Source organism: Electrophorus electricus, chromosome 16 (genome assembly GCF_041902795.1).
Source record: "Electrophorus electricus isolate QZ-2024a chromosome 16, ASM4190279v1, whole genome shotgun sequence".
In the NCBI taxonomy this organism is placed as follows: Eukaryota; Metazoa; Chordata; class Actinopteri; order Gymnotiformes; family Gymnotidae; genus Electrophorus; species Electrophorus electricus.
Window position 1 is genome coordinate 22,215,001 of NC_137512.1, and position 25,466 is coordinate 22,240,466.

The 25,466-nt window shown below is 47.9% G+C and overlaps 2 protein-coding genes across 3 annotated transcripts in view; both read left to right on the forward strand.

The window, feature by feature from the left end:
* The window catches only part of poc1b (POC1 centriolar protein B), a 26,291-nt gene extending 20,162 nt beyond the window's left edge, over window positions 1-6,129 (forward strand). Inside the window, exons 12-13 of the mRNA XM_027022256.3 lie at window positions 5,047-5,259; window positions 5,475-6,129. Coding sequence (XP_026878057.3) covers window positions 5,047-5,259; window positions 5,475-5,618 — 357 coding nt within the window. The 3' untranslated portion in view covers window positions 5,619-6,129. The remainder of the gene's footprint in view (window positions 1-5,046; window positions 5,260-5,474) is intronic.
* Window positions 6,130-17,762: 11,633 nt separating this feature from the next.
* dusp6 (dual specificity phosphatase 6) lies at window positions 17,763-24,148 on the forward strand. Of its 2 annotated transcripts, XR_014117619.1 has the most exons (4): window positions 17,763-18,742; window positions 18,929-19,363; window positions 20,362-20,932; window positions 23,426-24,148. XR_014117619.1 is itself a non-coding variant. In XM_027022252.3 (3 exons), the coding sequence occupies exons 1-3, from the start codon at window positions 18,343-18,345 to the stop codon at window positions 20,673-20,675; spliced, it is 1,149 nt and encodes a 382-aa protein (XP_026878053.1). In that variant the 5' UTR covers window positions 17,763-18,342; the 3' UTR covers window positions 20,676-22,175. The 2 variants fall into 2 exon arrangements, 1 of the variants encoding a protein (XP_026878053.1); XM_027022252.3 differs by lacking the exon at window positions 23,426-24,148 and having other exon boundaries at window positions 20,362-22,175.
* Window positions 24,149-25,466: the final 1,318 nt, after the last annotated feature.

Here is a 25,466-nt window from a genome sequence, read left to right on the forward strand (position 1 = left end):
GGCAAGTGTGCTAAAGAGCCTGGAAAATCTCTCCCTTCCAGTCTGGCCTAGCTTGCTCTTCCTCAGCAGTCTAGCAGGGGTGGCCAGTCAAGTTCCTACAGCCACCTGCTCTAGGGTTTCATTAGCCCTGTAACGCCACAGCGCCTCACGTCCAGCCCTCAACCGCGCGGCTGCTCTGTCCCCCGCTGACCTCCCGCCGCGTCCGCGTGCTAGCTGGAGGAAGCCACCGGGCGATCAGTTACCCGCCGGCGGCGCGGTGACATCGCTTTCTCAAAGACGGCCGGATTTAATTTCCTGCCTCGTATCTGCTGCCTAATGCAGCGGTAATGGCTTCCTGTTCTGAAGCGCTGTGGCTGGCGTGCCTGCTGCTAATTTGTATCTGCCACGGGAGGTGAATGCACCTGCCGTCTGGCCCATAAAGCTCGCACAGACGCCGTCTAGACGGAACCTTCCTCTCCCATCTCTCCATCTCGTCCTCCTGCGTCCTTCCACCGTTCCATGTTTGCACTGGCGCAGCGCAAAGCAGCCCCCGTGTGCCGCTGCCTCCCTGGTTCTCATCTCGGCCGGCAACACATCGCCATGGTCACAGGCCCTGGCCTTCTGCATCCCTCTGTGGGAGACATTTTCTCTTTGGCTTCTCACAGTTTGTTTTCTGCAGTACGGCGAGAGCCCGGCGCTGAGTCAGGCCGGAGCCACTGAGCTCCATGTTTTTGCTCGTTTCCTGCTGTACCGTCTTCTAACCTTTCGCTCAAGGGCGTATAAATGTCGGAAGCTCGGCCCCGCGCCTTTGACTCGTCGGCTCCGTTCTGATACTGCACACTCGGGAGGCTTAAGCCCCACATTTCCTGGGATGACTCATCTCCCCTGATGTGTTATATAAGGAGCTGAATTTCCTTTGGAAGCCAGCCAGAGATGTTCAGGCCTTCCTGGCAGGCCAGGTTCCAGCCCGCTAGTGCGCCACCGGAACGCGCCGGCTACAGCCGGCACGTCGAGCACTGCGAGCAGGTGCGAGGGGCGCTGTGCCGTCTCTCGCCAGGTTGTTTAATGCTGCATTTGCACATTAGTTTGGTGTAGTGTTGACTCAGGCTCTGAGGAGAAAGGCACTAGAAGGCTTTGTGTGCAGGTTGGCCTGCAGCATGCTACAAACGCACACGGTGTGAGGCAGCTAGGCTGCGCGTGTGCTGTTTATGGGCGAAATGGTTGAGTACAGCCCCGTCTGCACCAGCGTGCAGCGGGCACACTTAAGCGTTACAGACACTTTGGTTGTGCATAAGCTAGAAGTGTAGAGTTTCTGTGACTGAGATGATCACGGGCAGTCCAAACAGCTTTCTGAGTATTTGGAGGGGTGTGTGTGTGCTCGTTCTCGGCTGATGACTCATCCGCTCTGTGGGATCTTGGTGACGGACTGCGCTTCAGACAGCAATTGGGTCAGAATGTAGCTTTTGCCTGTGCCCATTTCCACAGAGGAATCCCCATGTTCCTCCAGTGAGGCATTCCGAGTTAATCCGCCGGCTAATATCGGGCATTATCTGCCCTTCCTTTCCTGACAGTATCATGCATTTCCTGATCAATCTGTCAGTGGTGTCTCTTGAGTAAGCAGTTTGTTGGTACTGCAGACTGGTTTGCATAAGAGAGTAGTTATCATATCCTGTGGCCTTGTCTTTCATTAGGTGAAGGGAACTGATAATATAACACAGCTGGACACAAGCTGACCAGGGTTGAGAGAGTGAGCGAGAGAGAGAAGGGAACACTTTGTCCACCTGCACACTGCCATCGCTCTGCAGGTTTTATTGCTGTACCTGCTCGATTACCAGTTCCGCTGATAACCAGTTCCACACACGCTAATCCCAGTCCAAATATGATCTAACCTCTAAATCACAAAGCTGGTTATAAAATGGTGCTGTTTTTATGGCATCTGGTGGAAGCGGATATTTATCTGCCATGGAGCCAGTGTGGGCGGGTGAGTAGTGGCAGAGAGGGAGACAGACAGACAGACAGACCAGCCGACAGAGAGGGGGAGAGAGAGATTTCTGGAGGAAAGGAATGTTGGTGAGAGAGAGAGAGAGAGAAAGGTGGTTTTGGCGGAAGACTTTTTTTTTTTTTTTTCTTCCCTGACTTTTTTTTCCGGTGTGGAGTCTGAATGGAAATTCTGTGTTCCGAGCCGTGGTATTGCTGAATGCTGAGCATGCTTGTGCACTGGGCTCGATATTCCCTGGCCCTGAGTCTCAGGAAGCAGTGTCAGGCAGCTGGGGCTCCTGTCCCCTGACAGGAAATGGCCTACATTCAAAGCGACAAGTGTTGGCTTCACATTTCCACAGCTCCCGCCAGCGTCCCCGGTCATCTCTGGGCAGTCTGCTTTTGTGAGCACAGCTCACCAAAATATCTGTGAAGCCAGCCTGTGCTCCTGTAGTGTGACATGCTTTTAGTACTATGGCAGTGGCATTGACTGTCGAACATCCAAATGACCATGAAAATGACTTCTTTTTAAGGTCATGCTGTTGAGCGTCTTACAAAGCCCAACAGGACGTGGATCCGGAACTCTGTCTGCGCTTGGGCGTGGCTGGGCAGTCCGTACCTTGCTGTACCACCTGGCTCGATACCATCTCGATACTTCCTGTTTAGCTCTTCTGCAACCCAGCTGGATAAAAGATATGGAACACGCCTGTTCAGTGCAAGTCAAAGCAGGGCTGATTTGATATGATCCGCTTTGAATGGGACAGGAAGTGCAGGCTGTGTGTGTGCGCCTAAGAAACCTAATCAGAGTGGTAAGCGGAGCCAGAGATGAGCTTTAACTCCATTATGTTCCCTTCAGCAGGTACTCTACATGGCGGAAATCAGACTTTGATCTGTGTGGAGGAGATGGGAGGAGAGAGAGGGAGTGAACAGGAGATGGTGGTGGCGGATGAGAGAGTGGGCAGAGGTCAAAAGCTAATGCCTCCTTTGATTTCAATAAGGATTTCCTTGTACTGGGAGCGCTCACTTTAATGGCATTACATGGCATCCTGTGACAAGGAAATGTTCTTGTCTACCATCACAAGACAGGCAGCGCTGCACTCATAATCGCTTAATGTGTTTGAGTCGTCAGAGAGGAGGGGGTTGAGGGGGTTCCTGCTTTAGTGCACTGTTACTTAGCTCTGCATCCACACGAGCAGTTTCGTCAAACTGCATCACGATTGTTAGCAATGATGTTGGTTAGATGATATGGAAGTATGAAAATATCTTGACACTTTGAATCCCACACTAAGTGCATAGCTTAGAGTTATAACACAACTTAACTGCCGGTAGCTGCGACTGTTGATGTTGCAGTCATGAAATGCACAACCTCTGATGATCGAGCCATTGCCCAGAGCACTGTCAGGTTTTGCCTTCACACACGGGTGCTGAATCCACCAGATTTCGGCAATGGTGTCAGGAGGACATAGTGGTGAGGAGGCACGTGACGCCAGGCTTTGTTTTGTTAATGGGGCTCGGAGAGGACACAATGTCTACCGTGGCTCTGATCTTTCCTGCCGTTGAGACAAAACATTCCATTTCTGGGGTGTAGCATGGGGAACTGGCTGATATTTCAAAGGCTCATCGGGGCTTTTCTGCATGGCTGGAGGAGCTCATAAATATTCCCGCTGGCTCAGTGGAAACCAAGTACCTGTTTAGCAGCTGGCGAGCCTGTTGACATAAATTACAGCTTGGCCAGGAGAATGGCAGTGGGTCTGGCCTTGGAGCTGCAGGAAAACATCCAGCCTGTAATGACCCACCTGTGCCCACTTCAGACCCTCTGAACAGACTGCCAGGGTCACACCATCATTTGACTATATATGGTGTTCTGTACTCATTCGCACCACCATATTTGAACATTCATACTGCTAATTCAAAGCGCTTCTGGCAGTTGATAGTTGGAGGGTGTGGGTGTGTTGGGGTGGGTGGGTGGGTGGGTGTGGTTAAAAAAACAAAAAAACAATTAAATTAAATTAAATTAAAAGTTTGGCCCCTGTTCATGGGTTAGCATAACTGACCACGAGCAAGTCTGGAGATGGAATTGTTTCATCCAAGAATGTTCTTGCACGGTTTGGACAAAAAATTTAAAAGTGACTTTTTTAAGCACCTTTTGCAGATGCTTCTGTATAAGGAGCTAATCTGATGCTCAGTGTACAGAGAGAGCAATGATTTAAGAAGATTTTATGGTTTGAATGTGGCATATTTTTACAGATTTTAAAATGCTCCAAAAGGACTCACTTGCATAAAACAAATGACCTGATCTTATGAAGTAGTCATTGTGTTAAACTTACTTGATTTTGGTGGCAGCGATTCGCATACACTCAGGCCGGTCTTCCAAGCGAGGCCTGTACAGACAGCCCCTCTCTGACGGCTGTTTGTCCGGCAGCCAGCCAGACCCCATTCTCCACGCCACCTTCCGCCCCACTGCAGTCAGGGGTGAAGTGAAGGGGGGGTAAAAAACACATCAACAACAAAAGAAAAAAGCCTCCTGAAAAAGCAGCTAGATCTGGAGAAGGACTTATGGAATAAGTGGACAGATGTTTCCCAGATGTTTCTCAGTGAGGGCAGGAGGGAACCCCGTAAGCTGCCTCTCCTGCACACTGGCTGCTTTGTTCCACTCCCCTCCTGACTCCACTCCTCCCCTCCCTGGCCACGCTGCTGTCTCTCTCCGGCCTGGCCTTTGAAGTCATGACGCGACACAGGAAGCCAGGGGCCACAATCGATTTTCTTCCTGCATTAGAGCAGGAATGTGTGGACCCTCCCCCTCCCCCTTGCCCATTCTGGTGAAGAGGCGAGTCCCAGCATGGCCAGGGAATCAGAGGCCCCACACACTGACACGGGGCTGCCAGGTTCCCAGAGGCAGTGGAGCTTCAGTAAAACAGTGCGAGGTGGCAGGTGTTTGGATGTTGACTAGAAGCAGAGAGCACTCTATTATTTGATTAAATGATTAGTTGGGACATAAAACACTGACCTATGTATTTTTTGGCACCGTTTCTTGGTTTGTGGCGCTCATATTCCATACCACACTTTCCTCTCCACTGTGTTTTCATAAAGGCCGCGAGAGGGCATGAGGATGGGCCCGCAGGCTTCAGAGGCCACGCCAGCGCCAGCACCCGCTTTACTCACCTGCAGCAGGAGATGGAGCAGGAGGAGTGCGAAGAGGAAGGCCCAGGGCTGACACACCTGCCGGGGGAGCACTCGGAGCTCCCGGGGGCGGTCAGGAGCACCCTGGAACACATCGTTCACCAGCTGGATGTCCTGACTCAGGTGAGCGGTGCCGGCTTCTGCTCTGCATCACGAGAACGACTGGGGCGTTTTGAAGTGGCTGTGTGGACAGAGGTCGGTTTAGTGCATGCTGTAACGAAGCTCATCATTCCGTCACTAAGGAGACGGTGGGCACGGTCGCACGTTTTTTCTGTAAGCAGTCTTTGTGTAGCAGGAAGTACTGGTGCCTGCCCTGACGCTCTCTGTTCATACCTCAGACAGTGGCTGTCCTGGAAGAGCGTCTCACCCTCACAGAAGACAAGCTGAAGGAGTGTCTTGAAAACCAGGTTCTCATTCAACAGGAGGCACTGCGGGCAGGCCAGACCCACGAGGCGAGCCGCGTGGAGGGGCCAGCCATCTAGGCTTCCCTGCTGCCCAAAGCCCTTCAGCTGACACGATTGCCCCAGCTTCGGTGATCACTGACTGTAGGGTTTACTAACCCCCCTCTGCCCCAACAGGCCTGACTCTTGACCCTTTGGTCTCCTCTCAACCCTGGGGTCTTTGTACCAGTCCAAAGAGAATTAAATCAAAACACTGAGTAAAGAAACAGAGGGGACTGAAAGTAGAGCAGGGTAGGGGGAGGAGAGGGGTGGGGGGGATTTGAGGGATCTTGCAGCAGTCTATTCCAGAAATTCATTAAGTCCCTGTGGAGGAGACAGCTGCAGCTAACAAAACATCCCGGCCTTGTTTTGACAGCAGTGAGGGGCTGCATTCTTCAGGACAGCCTCTCTAAAGACACTCAAGGAGATGGAGCAACACCTCTCTTGCTCTCTAGCTATTCCCCTGCTCTTTCACTCACTGTCCTCATGTCTCTGTCTGACTGTGTTTCATCACAAATATTTATACAAAAATAAAGACTATTGTGAATGGGTAGTAATGCTATTTGTGTACGAGTGTGTGCGTGCGTGCATGCATGCAGTTGTGGGTAGGCCTGGGCCGCTGTCCTCGGAGACTCTTGTTCATGTTGACTCTCCTGTAGCCGCGTGGCGTTCCTTTTGGCTGGAGATCAGGCATAAGTGGAGTGAGAAGGAGCACTGAGGGCCCAGCGGCCAGTGTTTGCTTTGGGTACCACATCCTTCCCTGTACTGGTGCCCAGTGGCTCTCCACCTCCCTCTCACAGAGCATTACAGCACTGGCCCAGGGACTCAAAAACAAAAGTTAGATCACTAGAAAAACAAAACACACAAAACATAATTTATGAAGTATGCACATGTGGTCCTCTTTAAAAGATAAATACAACAGTAAGATATGGTGAAAATGATTTGGGCCTATTAAAATAAAATGCATGAATATGCATTTTTTTAATGTAAGTCACTGGAACATTGGAGCTGCTCTGATGTGCCAGTTGACCTGTTTTCCGGTATGCCCCGATCAAAGAGTCTTTGCAGTTCGGCTCTGCAGGCTTAACATAAGAACAAACACTCAACACATGCCTCTTGTCTTTCTGATGCCCCCCACCAGCCCCTCGAGTGCTTCCTTACACACAGACACGCAAAGCAGGTGTGCCTCGACCTCCAGGGCAGAGGCACAGAGTCCTTGCTCCTTACCTCTTTGAACTGAACGAGGCTCTTCTGAGCAGTAACTAGGGTACATGTATTTAAAGTGTATGCATACACACACACACACACACACACACACACACACACACACACACACACACACACACACACACACACACAGATGCAGTTACACAAATGTAAACTCTTTGTTTATACCGGTTAGGGGAATGGCGACCACTTTACAGGTAGTTCTCACGAACCTTTTTTTTTTTTTTGTATAACATGTTGCTTGCTGTAGTTGTCATGCATATAAGTCTCCTCTTATCAAGGCTGCCTGGCACTAAAACTCAGCATTACTTTAAGGAAATCCCCTCTAAACCTCCAGGCCTGGAGGGAGAAGAGATAAACTGTGTGTGTGAGAACGAGAGAAAAAGGAGAAACTGGGTGCACGTGTGTGACTGTGTGTGTGAGCGCTTCAGAAACCATGCAGCGGAAAGGAACAGGACAAAGGTAGCATTCAGTCTCTCTGCACTGACACCTGCACACAGCGGACACGCTCAGGTGCTTGTGGCTTTTAGAAGGGAAAGTGTTGAAAGATTCCCTCAGTAAACAAAAATAGACGACGTGGAAAAAAGAAGCCGAAAGCCGTGTATCCACCTGTGAGAGCTGCAGGTCGGCTCCGGGCTCCGGCTGCAGCTGAGGTGGAGCTGAGTGGAGCTGGGGAACAGGAGGCATCAGATAAGCAACCCATGTACACACACACACAACGGTTAAGCTAAAAAGGGCAGGTTGGCACAATCTGGCAGTGTCTGCAAACCTTTTTTTTGCCTCTAGAATTGACATTTGATGTCAAGTCAACGATTTAACCTAGTTTGTCTCTTTTTTTTTCTTTTTTTTTTTCTTTTTGTAAATGTAATTGCAGCATTAGTATTTGCTAACCTGTGGATAAAGACCATACTGACTCTGAATTAAATAAAAACAGCATTACTGATATATTGGTTGATGAATCTAGTATTTGCAATTGATTTATGTCTTGCCATCAATAGATTTTATTTTAAATACAAAATCACAAAGCACCATGCCTGGGGATGGAGAAGGTGAGAGCCCTGATCCCTCTTTAGTGTCTGTCTGAACGTCATCCTCACTCAACACCAGCTCTGTGTGTGTTTGAAACAAGCCTGTCCCATCTGCTACCAAATCTCTGGCCTCTTATCTCCTGCTTTGCCATTCCAAGTCTGGCTGCGTTTGAAGCGGAACACTTGCACGGGCCATAGCAAATCCTTTGACCCCGAGCATCTTGGGGGTTTCCTTTGATTGGATAACACTAAGAGCCTGTTTTGCTTCCTGAAAGGAGAGATGTCTGGCCCACAATGCTTTTAGGTATGACCACATCACAGCTGCACGTAACATTTTGAGCAGAAAGGGATTAATGACGAGGGATGTTGCGCTTTTGGGCCTGCATGTGTCTTTGTTATACATTGTCTCGCAGCAGTTACCTTCTTTCTGAAGTCTGGTTTTTTTTTTTCCCCCGTGCAGTGTTCCAACAAGGGTGTTAATAGGGCTGGGAGCATCGCTTTTGAGTGTGAAGCTCTGGCATGAATGAATGTTTAGATTGACTGCAGTGTTCAAAAATGACTTCTAAGGGACTCTCAAATTGATTTGCAAATATTGAGCATTAAAGTGTGAACGGACACTGCTCAAAACTTTTAAAGTGAGCTGTGCTCTTTTTTGGCCTTTCTCTCCAGTCCAGTTTTTGCGCATGCTCTCGCGAGCTTCCGTTTTTCATGGATATCTTCCTTCTTTCTGTCTGCATCGTTTCCTTTGTACTGAAAGAGGAAGTGTGTTAATGGGCTGTTGATAACGTGGAACTCCACGCCTTTTCCTTGTGGGAATGGGCTTTAACGGGAAAGAGAAACTTCCAGGGGTGGCCACGAGGCCCCAACATCCTTCCAATCTCTCCACAACCTGTGTGAGAACCACCTTTCATCTGAGAGTATTACAGATCAGAAGGGTTGCAGAGGTGCATGGAAAGTGGTGAACTGCAGAATTCCGGCCAATGCCGAGCAGCTGTAGTTGTTATCTGTGCTGTATGCTGGTGTGAGTGCAGTCTCTGGAAGGGGCCTTGCATCTGAATCACCGGAGGGACTCCTGATGGGACAGACAGCAGCTGGAGAGATGGTGCTTCTTGAAGGAGCCATCTGGTGGGTGGGTGGCTGTACTCACTGCCACTCTGCACTCTGCCTTCCCCAAAGAAATGCAGGCCAACGCCGGCCACGCTGCCCATCGAAACTCGTCACAGCAACTGCCCAGCTCCTGTGCTGCCCTCTGCTAAAATGCAGCAATACACTACAAGAATTTGGCATTATATTTATTTGCGCATTTTTACGTGGTGCACGGTATAAGGTCCTTAGTTTGCATAGGGACAGTGCTCTAATGTTCTTTTGCTTCATTCCACCTGTGGTGCCTGCACGCGCACGTGACCGTGTCACAGATGCTCCTCCCAGCTCCGAGTACACGTGCCTGCTCCATCAGGTGCCCTCGTATCACGTGCTGTCTCCAGCATCTCTAAGCCTAATGAATTCTGCCTAAGCTGGACTTCAGGCCTGTTTCCTGTTGACTACTGAGGGGCGATGGGACCTGGGTCTGCCAGGTGGAGGGGCCACGTGATCCCCCATCCCCTCAGCCCTCGCCTCAGATTAAGAGGCCCCCTGACGGATCTTGTGAGGGGTAGGCCCAAAGAGCTGGTGCTTTGTGGCGGAGACGAGAGCGTCACCGTGAGACACAGGCCTGTACACCCCCCTGCCTCCAACTCTGCCGTCTGCTCCAAGTGGATTGAGCGAGTCAAGGGCTCGAGTCTGCTGTTGAGTTAGGAAGGTCACAGGTTTGTTGTCTTGAACATATGTCTCTGTTTAGCAATTTCTCCTACTTTAGCTGTAGTTTTTTGTTGTTTGGGGGTTTTTTGTTGTTGGTTTTTTTGACATTCTTATTTAATACTGCAAAACATTTAGTATAAATTAAAATAAAATTAATTCAAATACTGCACCCAGTATTAGGAGTTTTAAAGTGTTGTCTTGAAGAGCAATGTTCTGATGGGTTCTCTGTGATTGACAGACGGCTTCCTCCTGAACCCATTCCACCTGAGTGAGTCACTTCCTTTCCTGCTGGAGATGTGCTTTTATGGGCTTCTCAACTGCCGCTTGCCAAATCTTGTGCAAAGTCAAACTTACCATCCATAGTGAGACTGACACATTATTTAGCTCCTCATTTTAAATTGTAAACGCACACTCCCACGCAAGCAAAACCTTTCAATAGTTACATATTTTGTTGTGATAATAGTATGGGTATTCAAGTTGCACCAGCCCCTGTGCTGAGTACTAGAGCTTCAGTTAAGTTACTTAATGTTTTGTATGACACTCTGAAGAGGATAATAAGGGCTTAGTTCAGTGATGTCATGTCCTCTTCCTGCCTGGTAGGTTTTGTGTAAGCGAGTGGTCACTAGCCACACTGCTGCACGGGTGTGTAATTAGAAAACCCCAGTAATCCCAAGAACCGCCAACAAAGCAGTGTCCCAGAGAACAGAGGGCTTTGCACGAGTGTGTCTGTGTGTGAGTGTGTGTACATGTGCGTGCGTGTGTTTGTGCATGTGTTTGCCCTTGTCTCTAATCCTTACCAGGTGCTTTCAGCAAAATGCCCAAATTCTCTGCCCCTTTAATCAGTCATTTCCTCTGGTGTGCATGTGTATATGGGACAGAGAGAGAGAGAGTCTGGCAGGCTAGGGGTGAGGTATGGTTATACCTGCCAAATGCTGTTATTCTATCAGATTAGCCACTCCTCGAAGTCCCACTACCACCGGAAGATATCCCCCACCCATCTGTCAGCTTTCTCCCCCGAAAAGAGGGGGAGAAAATGGGCTGAGCAAGTCAAGAGGAGGAATACAGAGAGAAAAGAGGATAAGGGGAGCGAAAAGCCTTGGGAGGTGGAGGTGCATGTGGGAGAAGGTCTCATGTCATCAGGCTCATCAGGCTGCCCTTGTTGTAGCACCTGGTGGCTTACAGCGAGCCCATAGCCTGTTAGCCTGCTGCCTCACACTCGGAGGCTTCGCTCAACTCAATAAGCAATGGCAAGGCTCTTTTTTTTTTTTAACATCGGATATTTTAAACTGTGGTTAAGTACAGTGGGATCGTTCATGAATTATAATGAAGGAAACAATCTCCGGTGTTTGATTATTGACCTCTAGGAAAAGCCGTAAGTGCGCTAGTGGTGTAAAGTGGGAGTGGGTCTCCAGTGGTGTTCTGGCTGATGCCGCGGCTCCTCAGATGATTGAGTCATGCTGGGAGTGCATGCCCTTACTGGCTGTCTCTTCCCCTCACAGGACGTGAAGGAACTGCTATGAACTCTCTTAATCTGACGCCAGGAAGGGACTTGTTCTCAAAAACAAAAGCTAATTTATGTTAGCCTTTCACATAACCTTATCATCCTGTTCTGGTTCCTGACAAAAATCTAAACAACAAAAAAAAAAAAACTCAAAACTTCCTGTTAGGAATCAGCATAATGTTTTCATATTTAAAAAAAATTAATAAATGCGTGACCAACAGCTAAAGATCAGAGTGAAGCACTCCAGATCTTCCTGTCAGCATCTGTTTAATTGAGTTTAGACTTCGGTTTTGCACAGAAAAACTTTAATTGAGTAATGGCCCCTACAGGAAGTGCTGCTGAAATTGACGTAGTTCTTGCTTGCTGTCGGGTGACACTTTTCACCCAAGTGCTTTTGTGCTAAGAAGGATTAGAACTGTTTTCTAATCTTTAAAATGCTGCTGCGCACGAGAGCAGGGTGGCCGTGCACGCGCCTGATTGGACGACTGCATGCAGACGCGAAGGTTTCACCACGGCAGGCGGCTCTCCAGCCAGTGTCGCTCTGAGCCAGTGAAACACTGATCCCCTAATGATGTTTACCAGGAGAGAGGCTCTTCTGTCCCAGACCTTCTGTTCTAAAGGGGCATAAGTCTTTTTTTCTGTAAGTGGGCAGTCAGAAACGTACAACTGGTGCTGTGTCTTCCGTGGTGTCCTTAGTGGGGGTTTTTGGGAAAACCGACAGTTATACACAGACTCGCTGTCTCTGTGTGTGGTACAAGCCCAGAAATGTTGATGACGGAGACGGAAAGGGTCGTTTCTTCCAGATCTTTCCAAAAACACCCCAAAAAACTCAAGATCTCGGTCTCTGCCTGGCACCTCTTGGTGTCTAAAGCTGGAGGGCAAAAGACAGGCGTTTTGATTGAATCCCATCTGTTCTCCTCCGCTCGGTATAACGCAGCTCCACCTGACCTGGACGGTGCTTGACATGCACGCTCACGCATTGCTGTAGACTGAGTGGAGCGGTCTGGATGCGTGCCAGCTGGCAGCAGTTCAACCTCAGCCTCTGTGATTAACACAGCTTCCACCATCGCTCATTCCCTTCTGTGGTCAGGAGATGTTTTGTGCTCGAGCCAGTAGAACAAATGTACAAACCAAAGCTCTGCACCCCTCAGGGTTTAGTAGCGAATGTCCACTGAACTGAGGATTTTTCTACCACTTAATTCCAACCTTCTGACCTCGGAGGGCACTTCTTTTCCAGACCTGAATGCACTTCACTTTCTAAAAAATAAATGATGCGTGTCTCCAGACTCTGGATCTCAGGATCTGGCGACTCATTTGTTTGTTAGAAACCTTTCTTTCCTAATTGTTTGAAGAGATCTTGATTTGGATAAATCAAATATCTGATTATTTCTCTAAGGACCAAAACAATGCCCCCATTGAAGGCTTTCAATCACCAATAACCTAGTGGGTGGTCCTCCCAGAGAGTTCTCCAGATGATAACATGTAGCCTGCCTACCTTTGCATCCCTATACACCAGCACAGGATGTCTTTGTGACCAAGACCCCTTGAAGGAGAAGAAAGGGGAGTGTGGTGAATGTCTCGACAGGCCACCGTGGTCCCGGGTCTGAACCCTCTGGCCAATCGGCTGCCTCAAGCACAGAGTGAAATAACACTCGCGCCTTGTTTGAGAAACTGCCGAGAATTAGGCAGGCGGTGACATAACAGGCCGGAGCTCACAGGCTCTACCTGGCTAAAAATGGGCATGTTGCATCTGCTCCAGTGGGTGGTCCAACAGCGCAAGCTGTACGCTCACAGCTTGAGCAGCTCTGAGTCTGATTATCAGAAAACGCTTATTTCACAGAAGCTAAGAAAGTGTGAGTCGAGTTTTGTAAAGGCTATAGGTTCAGCTGAGACGTCCGTTTAAACCCTTGCAATCTACATGTTTATCGCAGTTCTTCAGTGTTACTTTGAAAAGCACCTTTTCCGCAAAGACGATATTCCCTACAATGGCACAGCATAAGGCACCAGGAACATAATTACATGTTCTGACATGCTGACTTTTTGTCTTTGCTCCACTCAGTTCTGAATGATCCCTGATGCACATGGGCTGTCTGTAGACATGGGAATCGGGCCAAGCCGTGGTGCAGTGGCCCTGTTTGCCCATTGCATTTGGAGGGAGCCGCGCAGAACTCCGGCGTATTTCGCTTGTGTTGAATGCATCGCGCTGAAATGCACTGGGAGATCCTGAGAGGGATTGGCAGGAGGCCCGCGGGAGTCCACCTCTCCTTGTCTGCTTCAGCTTGGAGCTGGGGGACCCTTTTGAGAAGCGCACAAGGAAGCCACGCTCTTTCTACACTGCCCGTCTGCCTCAACCCACTGGACACTGATTACATGCCACTGGCACCACTGTCCTCCAGCCAACATGTAATAACCCTCATCCTGTCGACCCTTAATTACCACCCCCCCCCCAACCCCCACCTCCACCACACACGCAGTTATTACCCAGGATAGCCTGAGGCACCCCAGACAGCCACCCCTGTTTACAAATTCCTGTCATATTTCAGGATGTGCAGGACTCGTGTTTGGGGGCGGATAAAAACAGCTGTTCTAAGAGCAACAGCTTTCAGACTTATTCAACCCCTGGCCAACACCCGCCAGTCCTCTCCAAATCATTCTTCAGGAATGTGTTGAAAACGCGTGCAGGAGGCGAGAAGCACAAGGCCTGGGCTCTGCTGTGCTGGCTGTGTTATGTCTCGTGATGAGTGCAGTGGGAATTGTTTCAGGGGAGCCATTCCTGAGAACAGGAGCTCAGGGAGGCTAAAAAAGAGGTGAATGCTGCTAGTTGTTATGGAAACAAGGTGTCCTGAAATACCAGCACAATGGGCTTTTGTGTTTCAGGTCTAGACACACCCCATGAAGTGATAACGGTCTTATATTCAGTGCGGTTATGTTAATGGCCATGTCCATTTTTATACTGTACAGCTGGAGGTATTTGGGTATCTAAATTTCATCTCATAGTCATAGCATTAGATGTTAATTCATTATCAATACCCTCCATTAGTGTCTTCCTCTGACATCATAGTGGACAGTGAGTGGAAACTTCAGGTCCTATGTAAACCTTCTCATCTGAACATTTGTGTTTCAAAACAGCCACTTTGTCCAGCCTGGGGAGTGTCTGTCTCCCTCCTAGCATATCCTGTTTGTGGCTGTCCTAGCAGAGTCCTGCTGGGACGCCTTCTTCTGGAACTCCCTGGGGTGTTCTGGAGGACTCTGCTTCCTGTTTTGGTAAAGCAACAAGCATGCAATTTAGAAAATGTCCCTGTGATGGTACGCCTAGCCGCCCGGCCCAAAAGCTCAATTAGCCTGTCAGAAATACAGGCTCCATCTCCGTCCAGCACTACCTACCTCACAGCCCCAGGCTGGACTGCTCTCTAAGCAAGAATGCAAACAAGCATCTTTCAACACACACACACGTGAGGCTTGGGACGGCCCTCTAGAAATGCTCCGATATGCATCAAAATGACAGCATGAAGCTGTGCTTCCAAAATGTTTGGAATCAGTAAGTTCAAGCAAAACTACATTTTGTTGTGGAATTTCCTAATAAATGATGGCATCTAACAGCCTTCCCATATACTCCAAATGCAGTGCAGCAGGCAGTAAAATCTAAGAGTAAACACACACCCCATGCTGAAAGCCTCTTTGAGTAACTGTCAGTGTCTCCAGCCCCATGTTTAAGACCTCTGCTTTATCTCTAGCTGCCTATATTATCTCCTGACCTAGTCGCACAAAGGACAGAATTTCCACCTGAAACAAGCATGCAAACCCACACAATAGTCAGCCAGCAATGTGAGAGGAAGTGAGTGTCCAATGAACAGGAACTTCCCCTGTCCCTCGTTTGTGTGTGTGTGTGTGTGTGTGTGTGTGTGTGTGTGTGTGTGTGTGTGTGTGTGTGTGTGTGTGTGTGTGTGTGTGTGTGTGGAGGAGGCAGGGTGAAACCCAGCACACTACAGGTGACCTTTCACCCTCTGGGCTTTGACGGCCACCGTCCCTGTAGCAGAGAACAACAGAGTGGAGTGACGCAGGGCAGAGACAGCAGGAGCCCCGTGATAAAAGCGGAGCCGTCATTGTCTCGGGCTCCCGGCTGGCTGGGGGTCTGCTGGCTGAGCGGGGCCTCGCCATACAGCAGCTCCACCCGGCAGCCTGCAGGGAGCCTGAAGAGGGAGTGTTGGATGTACAGTGGGCGGCCACTAGTTGAGGAAGTGTGTGTATGTAATGTTTCTTCCACCCTACTCAAACACACACACACACACACACAATTGGAGTAATTTGAATGCATTTGGATGCAGGGAAACAGTAGCAACCTGATCTCAATCAGACATTTTCCCAACAAGCCATACGGGAATCTAAAGGAACTCTATGCTCGTTTGACAGTGTTTTTATTTTGTGTGAGCGTCTTGCGGGTTGAAGCTGTGGCACTGTAGCACACCAGCGTTCCACTCTGGCGTGTCGGACTGCGTCAGCGCAGCTGCAGTAATAGCAGGATGAGGAGAGTTGCCGCTCTATCTGCCTGCGTATGTACCTGCACGGCCTGCAGCCTACCACCCTGAACTTTATGCAGTGCCTTGCATGACTAGGGGAAGGCGGCGTCACCACAGAGTGGGCAGGAAAAGCACAGGGGAAGATCGGCGGCAGAGCGACTATTGCTGACAGACATCAACAGTTCATTATGCAAAGGAGCTGCTGCTCTAATAACTACACCCCAAAAAGTCTGGCCTTCCGTTCCCACCGGAATCTAGAGTAGGTCTGTTTCTGGATTAGGTTTTGGTTATAATTTATAATTATTCACCTAAAATCAGTAGGTACACAGGAAACCTATTCCTAGGTCAATAACTATGGCACTGTGTGATTCTTTACGAAGAATGTTTCCAATCATTGTTTTGGGGAAAAACTACTCATCATACCAATAGAGATGCTATGAATAGCACTAATATGTCTGTATCATGTATTAAACCAAATACCAGCCAGTCCAGTGTACAACTAATCAATCCAAAACCAAGGTTAACACTTGGTTATTGTCAAAATAGCTCACGCAGATGTTTCTGTCTCTTTAAATTTATCTAAATGTAACATCTACAGGCATAACAGATGCCTTGATGCGGGTGAAGACAGGAAACTCTCCTGTTTGAGACCAGGACTTCCTGGATTTATATGTCATTCAGCTGTTTATAAAAACAATGGCAAGAGAAAAGTCCTAGTACATGTAATGTCTTTTGACAAAATAAAGGTGATTTTGATTCTGACAGAGGATGGACAGCAGGCCAACGCCCAGAAAGAAAGAGAGAAACTGGAAGCACTACCAAAACTCCACAGAAGCATTTCTAAGAGCCCCAGGGAAAAAGACCTGGGTAAAGCCTGGCCTCCTATGTTAAAAGCCCCGCAACTGCAGCCACCTTTGTGGTCACTCTGCATGTGAATGGTAGGTTTAAATAGACTGGTGAGGGCAAGCGACTGCAGTCTGACCACTGGAGACAGGGTGTCTAAGAACATGGTTTCTGCTCCAATTCTTACTTGTCATTTTTGATCAACATGACAAAACTTTTATTGTTTTACAAATACCTGAGCATCTTGGAGTGCCCAATTACCATTAAAGTTAACTTTAAGACACCTATGAAGGTTTAATCTCAGTGCATTTATTTTTGAGGTAGGATTGCAGTGATTGTATTGAGTGCATAATTGATTGAATAATTCTGAATAATGTATTGTAATGAATGCAATTTGAGGATATTTGACTACATGCATATTCCCTACCATTCCTAATTAATTAAATATCTGCTCCGTCTTAAACTTACAGTTACGTTATTCTGTGTCTTATTGTCTTAACTTACTGGTAATGCCTGAATGCAATGCCTGAGAAATCTAAGTACTTACACACAAAGGTGTCTTGGCTCAAAAGACACTTTTGCACGATGTGGAGTAATTGCTTGCGCGTTCCCACTTAGGGAATGCAAGACGCATCCCGCGCTGAATTGCATTAATGGTTCTACTAATGTGTTTATTGGGCCATTACGTCTTTTACCATATCCTATTGATTCCCTGGAGAGAAACATAATTTGGGACAAGAATCTTCAGAGACAAGATCTAATCGAAACTCTCTTGACTCCTATCAAATTATTCGATGGCACAATGACAAAACTTTCCAGATGAACGAAACGTTATCTGAATTACAATCTTACTTAATTACAGTGAAATTATTTCGAAAATTGGTAACCACACCAAACTTGAATTCTGCATAATTGCTGAGCCAATATAATTTTTGACATTTCTTTCTCTCCTTCTTTAGCATAACTTGCGGGAAATGGCTGCTCGTAAGCACACGCAGTACCCAAACTAGGAAGCCGCACTCAAGCTCGCCTGCAGCTGAACGGCGTGTGGAACCTGAGCGTAAGGTATGGGCCCTCATCCTAAACACCCGCGCCGCCTCCACTGTTTGTTTGCGCTCAGTTGATCCGGAGCGGAAATTCTTTTCCGTTTTTGTGAATGACAAACTTATTAACAATTCATCAACACAGCCCGTTCCATCCGGCCCCGTTTCCAAGGCGACGATTGTTCGGCGCGTTCTCATTGGTCGGGCGGACATAATGTAATCCATTGAAACGCCTCGCGCTTGTGTCCATTCACTAGCTCGCAGAGCTCGAGAACACATTTAGAACCAGAGAGAGGAGAAGAGAAGAGCTTTCCGTCTCGGACGGTCGGGGACAAATCCTGCAAATCGAAAGGAGATACAGCTGCCAAGCGCTTTGTATTCTCCGCTGATCTGCAGTCAGTAGATATCTGGATATTTAGTTCGACTTTCGCGAACACAGAAACCTAGAGAGAACGTTATATAAGAGGAGGACAACATCAGGGGCTGCAGCTTACTCACTGACTAGTGTGAGTCATTGATAAATGCACAGGCATTCTTAGTACGATCGCATGAATGGATGGAAGCGGAGAGAGTCTGCACTTGACTCTTTAGCGAAAAAGAAAGCATTTGCACTCGAATTGTTCGTGGAATTCAAAGCTGTAAATATTTAGTAAAAAAATTCTCGATCGTTGAATAATTCAACAGCGGACTTTGCCTTAGCAGCGAGAACCATATGCTCCGGACACCGTAAGGCAACGGCCTCTCTCGGCGCGCCGACCAAACGCCTTCCCCTCCAGTTTAGGTGTCCAGAACGGTACGTTGTAGTTACTAATGCTCGATAAGTTTAAACCCGTTCAGTTCGATTCGGTAATGGCGATAAGCAAGACTGTAGAGTGGCTGAGGGAGCAGATCGAGACGCGCAAGGACTGTTTGCTTGTGATGGACTGCCGAGCGCAAGAATTGTATGAATCGTCTCACGTCGAAACGGCCATTAATGTGGCCATTCCGAGCCTTATGCTTCGGCGACTGAAGAAAGGCAATCTGCCGATCAAGTCTCTCCTGTCCAACGGGGAGGACAGGGAGCGATTTGCGCGGAGATGCAAGACGGATACAATCATACTGTACGACGAGTACAGCAGGGAATGGAACGAAAATGTCGACGGCGGGTCCGTGCTCGGCTTACTGCTGAGGAGAATGAAAGACGAGGGTTACAAAGCCTTCTATCTTGAAGGTATGTTTGTGACTTCTTTTTACAAACGCGTGTCACGTTTATTACTTTTTGTTCAAACGCGCGCCTTGAAGGCCTTAAGGAAATGCGCATTATTAAGACTTTTTTTCAAGAGCAAAGGCTTAATTTTCTCCGATAGCTGCACGGTGACGTTTGTCATTAAATAGCTCTAAACATTTGTTTTAACAGGTGGTTTCAGTAAATTCCAGGCCGAGTTTCCCGCATTGTGCGAAACGAACCTCGACGGCTCGCCCAGCAGCAGTTCACCCACTGCCCAGGTCCTGGGTCTGGGAGGGCTGCGGATCAGCTCCGACTCGTCGGACATCGAGTCCGACATCGATCGCGAGCCGAGCAGCGCCACCGACTCGGACGGCAGTCCCCTCTCGAACCCCCAGCCGTCGTTTCCCGTGGAGATCTTACCGCATCTTTATCTGGGCTGCGCGAAAGACTCAACGAACTTGGACATTCTGGAAGAGTTTGGCATCAAATACATCCTGAACGTAACCCCGAATCTCCCAAATCTGTTCGAGAACGCTGGGGAATTTAAGTACAAGCAAATCCCCATATCGGATCATTGGAGCCAAAATCTCTCACAGTTCTTCCCAGAGGCAATCAGCTTCATTGGTAAGCATCAAACACACACGACCAGAGGTACTTCTAGATGTTATTGCAAATGACTATGGCTGTTTCAGGTAGTGTCATGCCACCAGGCCTAGAACACTGGTCATTTCTGTTATAACCTCTATAATAATAGTTATCTTTAAAATGCATGATAGCTCTGTGCTTGTGACATTCAGATTAGATAGCTTTCTTCACTACAGAAGTAGGGATGGAACCCAGACTTGACATTAGTTTACAGTGTCTATACAAAGCAAGTCGTGCAAGTCTTTGTTTAAATCCTAACCAACCATAGTTTGACTGTAGTGGATGTCACTGTTCTTTTATGTTAGCAGTGGAGTTTAGTTGTGCCTTGTGTAATTGTGTTACACAGGCTTATGATGAAACTGGAGATTTTCTTTTTGGGGGTGGGGGGGGGGATGTAACATGAGCTCAACAGGAAGGAAGCAGCATTGAAAGTAATGTAGGACAGAGCAATGTTTCTCTACACAATGGGGCCCATTTACAGGGGAATGTTGACATCCTGCTAGCCATGACAGGGTGCCCCCATGGCTTCTACATTTACACGCCCAAATAGGGCCATTGTCAGGTAAGCTGGTGAGCGGAAGGATCATTTGATAGGCAATAATAGCCTACTTCCATGTCAGATTCCACAAAGAAAATGGAAGATTTGTTTTCAGCCTGTCTGCTGCCATGCACCAGAGGGCTGGTTGAATGAGGAGGTTTTTTGTGTTACAGCTGGGAGTCTAATGAATTCTGACACACAGCCCTCTCTAGGCAGCATGGGTAATGTAGTATTACACATTTATAAGGGAGCTTTGTGGGCTCACAAAGTGTGTTGTTTAGAGGAAAACAAACTGTGGCTTTTTTTTCGACAAACTAGTGTACACTGGGTCCATCCTGTCAACAGGCTGTGTGTGTGTGTGTGTCTGCTTGTGTATTTACTAGAAGGGCAGAAATGAACGATTTCTCATTCCCCGTCTCTCCCTGTTCACCTTGTGCAGATGAGGCCCGCGGGAGGAAGTGCGGCGTGCTGGTGCACTGCCTGGCCGGCATCAGCCGCTCAGTCACCGTCACAGTGGCCTACCTCATGCAGAAGCTCAACCTCTCCATGAACGATGCCTACGACATTGTCAAGATGAAGAAGTCCAACATCTCGCCCAACTTCAACTTCATGGGCCAGCTGCTGGACTTCGAGCGCACCCTGGGCCTGCAGAGCCCCTGCGACAACCGCGCGTCGGCCCCGTCGCAGCCCCTCTACTTCACCACACCCACCAATCACAATGTCTTCCAGCTGGACCCACTGGAGTCCACGTGAGGACCGCCCCTCCTGGCTCAGAGAAAGGCGCTCAGCCATTTGAAACGTGGGCTTCTCTTTTCTTCGTCACCCGGCAGAGGGTTCCCGATGTTCTCTTTTTTCCCCCCGACGCGATCGGCTCAAGACGGCGCCGGCACGAGGGGCCGCTTAGGTGGCGTGTGGTTTACCCGAAGAAGAGCGTCAGCCGCTGGACTCCGGGGGGCGCGATCAGGGAGCAGACCCAGCCTGAGCTCTGGCTCTCTCTCCCTCTCTGTAAGGTAGTTCCTGTTTTTTATATCTTCGTATCCAAGCATGTGAAGACTGTCAAAGCGGAACGTCAAATACAATATGGCTGGTGTGCCAAAGAGACTTCGTCGGAACTGGAAAATTATACAGAGACTCGTTTCTTTTGGTTTCGTTTTTGTTTGTTGGTTTCTAGCACTTGCACCTTTGCGTATTTTTTGGGTGTGATCTCCTTGTCTTCAGTGAAGACTTGCCTGTTTTGGGGATACCAGACACCCTCGGTGATGATGGCACAGTGTCGAGTACTCCAGTTTGTTTGCGTGGAGTCATTTTCAAAATGTTTATACATGTGTATATTAAAATCGTTAGTAAGCCTTGCCCTAAGCACAGTATACCTGTTGCAAAAGAGCAGGTACTCATTCTTTTATTTCCTGTTTTGTCAACTATGTAAACAAACTGAATATTGATCAATATTATCTATGAGTTGAATGCCAAAAATTGAATAGGCTTTGTGAGATTATAAAAGTGTATAATATATTTCTTCTTCTTCTTCTTTCTTCTTCCTTCTTCTTCTTCTTCTTCTTCTTCTTCTTCTTCTTCTTCTTCTTCTTCTTCTTCTTCTTCTTCTTCTTCTTCTTTTGTTTTGCTTTATGGCTGAATTCAGCCTTTATCAACCCTCTCTCTTGGCCCCTTCCATACTCACAGGTCACCTCGTTCTTTTGCTTTAGGTCTTCTGTACATAGAACAATTGTTGTGCATTAACCTCTCAGAGCAGTTCCTCCATAAGCTTATCTGTCACCAGCTATTGGTTCTCCTTACGGTTAAACTATAACAAATGGCACATTCAGAAAGTATTGTTCAAACTTGTATCTGTATGTGTTCATAGCATACCTTAAACCCAAGTTGGCATAACTATGGCTGCATGCTCATGTTGAATCTAGAACCAGGACGCCTTGATCCTTTTTTTGTTTTTTCTTTAAGGTGGGGGTGATGGAGGTTTTGAGGTGAGCACCACGTTTTTGTGCGATTTGAGGTTTGGGAAATGTTGACAAGGCAGGAGACATTTGTATGCCTCTCCTCTTCAGGGAAATTATGTGAAATGCAATTCAGTTATTGGAGGAATGATTGAAATGGATTTTAAGGGGACGCTTGTTCCCTCAAAGCGAAGGCCTGTTCTGAAGAGGGAGGGGCTACTTTTCAATTGCCCTCCCTCCAACCCTACGAATGTAAAGAAATGATAAGTTATTAATAAATTGCTATTTTGTCTAATCAAACCTACTGACATGGCATTCTGTACTTTCTTTATGGTTATAATTTCAAAGACCCACACAATCACCCCACAGAAATCCTGCCATTCACAGACAAGCCAGTAATCCACCACACACATTACAGTTCACTTAGCATTTAATTAAGAGATTTCCATTTAACTGATCAGCAATCAAAGCACAAAGAACTTTTTTTGTGTTGTGCATTAACCTCTCAGAGTACATTCACTTCTAAGCCAGAGGTTGCACATGCACGGAAGCGTAACTCAGGCATATCCTGTCCTGAGGTCGAGATCATGTGACCGGTTTCCGTGGCAAGGCTGAAACATCAGCAGACAATGTGGGAGGTGTCTCAGTCCTGCTCAGACTGGCATTTCCAGGGAGCTTTGGGGGACAGGATTTTGGGGGGGGGGGGTTCATTGGCACGCACCACTGCCCGACCGGAGAGCAATGAACCCTGCCGCTTCGCTTCAGTGTCTCTTGATGTCGGCAACACAGGAGTTAATACTTCCTCTTCTGTCTTTGTGAATTAAATTCTTAGGTTCCTGTAAATATACCGTACGTTTCAAGGTAGGTCTTTTCTTACTTGAATGTCACTGGCTGCACTCAGCATAATGACAGTAAGTTGTGTCATTTTTTAAATTTGTATTTGCAACGTAAGGTTTTGGACTTTTGACTGCTCTCTGAGCCGGACATGCCATTGCCACGGTTCATGTTTGAGCCTCCGTGACTTTCAGGCAGTGAAAACAAGCCTTGCAGGCTGAGGCTATACTTGGTCTGTGTGTTAATCCTGTGTGAAGGGTTTCTATAGCCCCACCATGCTCCTGTGACAGCCTCCCCTGCTGAGGATTTGCTAGCACTCCCAGCAATTTCCGGTCTTGTGGCAGCTTGAGTTCCCGTACCCTATTGCATAAACTCACACACACACACACACACACACAAAATGCCACTCGTTTCCGCCTACCCCTGCCTGCCAGGTGCACTCATGCAGTGCCATTGTAATGGATGTCACATGTTACACTCTCTCAGGCTCCTATCATTCATATCGTAATTAAAAGGTCCTTCCATTCCCTTGCTCCTATTGGTCAGTTCCCTATGAATTATTTACATTGATGTGATGTCAGCCCAGAACGTTTTGTGGTCATGTGTCCAAACGCTGAGCACGCTGCTCCTCTTTAGTTTCTCTTTGGTTCTACGCACAAGCTGCTCTACAGAAAGTTCCGGCATGTCACACCGAGCACGTCTCTCTCTCTCGTTTTTCAGAGCTGTTGTAGGGCTTGGCACACTCCCCTCCCTCCGATACTATTGTAAATGTGCAGTGGCTGCAAAGACGCCGTATCAGTGCACAGCCTACCAACCTCGCCATCGCTGCCGTCTTCCTGGAGTGGACAGCTGGCACAGACTAAACATGCTGGTGGTGTGGCACGAGCCAGGTGGAGCAGACAGCACGATGGGCGCGCGGAGATCTCCGCCATCGCGCCCAACAGCCGTGGGCTCTGCTCCAAACCGCCCACCGCGAGAGACAGAGCTTCCTCTAGCGCTGCAAAGCGATTGCTTAAGCACGTCCTGCTCTCACTCCCACCATCTCCCCACCCCTTCTCTCCACATAGACTTCTCTTTCTTGGATTCTTCCTCTGCTTCCTCTCTCTCTCTCTCTCTCTCTCCCTCTCTCTCTCTCTCCCTCTCTCTCTCTCTCCATCTCTCTCTCCCTCTCTCTCTCTCTCCCTCCCTCTCTCTCTCCCTCTCTCTCTCCCTCTCTCTCCCTGGCTATAACTCTGTCTTTTCCTCCCTCCCCCTGTACATCTCTTTTCCTTTGTCTTTCTTTTTCTTGTTCTCTTTCCCTGTGCAGTCCTTTTCTTAGCCAGAAGAGACTCTGTAATGAACGGCACTGCCTGGCAGGAATCAGGTGCCACAGTAGCAGAATTTAGAATGAGAATCAAAGTCTCGTTATTCACCAATACAGGAATAAAATGATTCTGATTAGAATACTCAGCTCAGCACAAATCACTACCCAGTCACGCACTGCATGGGTTTGTTTGTTTATGTGTGTGTGTGTTTGAGTGTTTAAGTACATGGGGAGATCACTAAAATCTCTCCACTCATCATCAGACTCTGTGTTCTGAACCTCCACCTACACATGTGCTGGAATGCTGGAGAGGAATGGCTCGAGTAACAGAGGACACAATGCTGAGCTTTGTTTAGAGATTGTGATTTTACTTTCATTTTTCTCTTTTGTGCAGTTCCTGGGCCCCAGCCCTGCAGACCAGCAAAGAGACGCAGTGTGTTCTGGTTTGTTTATGCCTGCCTCTGGTCCCGTAGCCCACAGTCCGGAACCCAGGCACAGCAGTGTAGTAAGCTGTAGGATTTTGCCATCTTGCGCTGTTTTCTAAGCCTGGGTGCAGATATGTATGTATGTGTTATGTGTGAGTGTGGTGTGTGGTCTACCTGCCTCAAATGAACCCTTGGGTGTCAAATTATATGTGGCCATCAGGTGAATGTCTTAACCTTAGAGAAGTTCACACCAGGCACTGAGCTGAACACTCATATAAACACACCTACACAGTGTGCTCGCATGAGAGAGAGAGACAGCAGTATCCTGGAGGCTGGGTGAGAACTGTGTTATGCAAGCCTGATCAGCACGCACACACTATTGTAAGAGAGAGGCAGAGCAAAGGCATCCGTGCAGACAGGACCCATGTAGTCTGCAGGAACAGCGAGAACATGACCGTCCCAGCAGTGCAAACCATGTCCCAGCAGGAGGCAAGCAGCTCTGAACTACACACCGTCAATAAGGATTCTGACCCACAACTCTGGGAGGAGGCATTTGCTGCTTTCCCAGGTGGCATAATTTGTAAAAAAAAAAAAAAAAAAAAAGTGTCTGTGTGTCTGGTGTTCAGCGTGATGTCTCATTGGTCAAGATCATATTAAGCAAAGCAAAGCGTCTGATGTGCCAAATCCTTCTACCTACAAACATGGAAACTGACTCAATGAGGAGGATGCTTGGCACATTCAGGAGAGCATGTCAAGTACGTCAAACAAATGCAGTATGGAACATATTTAAAAAGTCCTTATTAATGCCATCACAGCATAGTTAAAGAAACACACATCTCAGTAATAACAGTCTCAATAATAATCTAGAGTAATACCTAGAGCATCTTAAACAGTTACACATTAGAAGCCTACAGAAAATATGATAAACCAAATAGGTTGCATGTAAGGTACTGCTGTCATATTACACAGTGCTATAGTACGATAGTGTATAGCACTGCTGGTAATGCTATAGAGTGCTATAGTATGCTGCCGG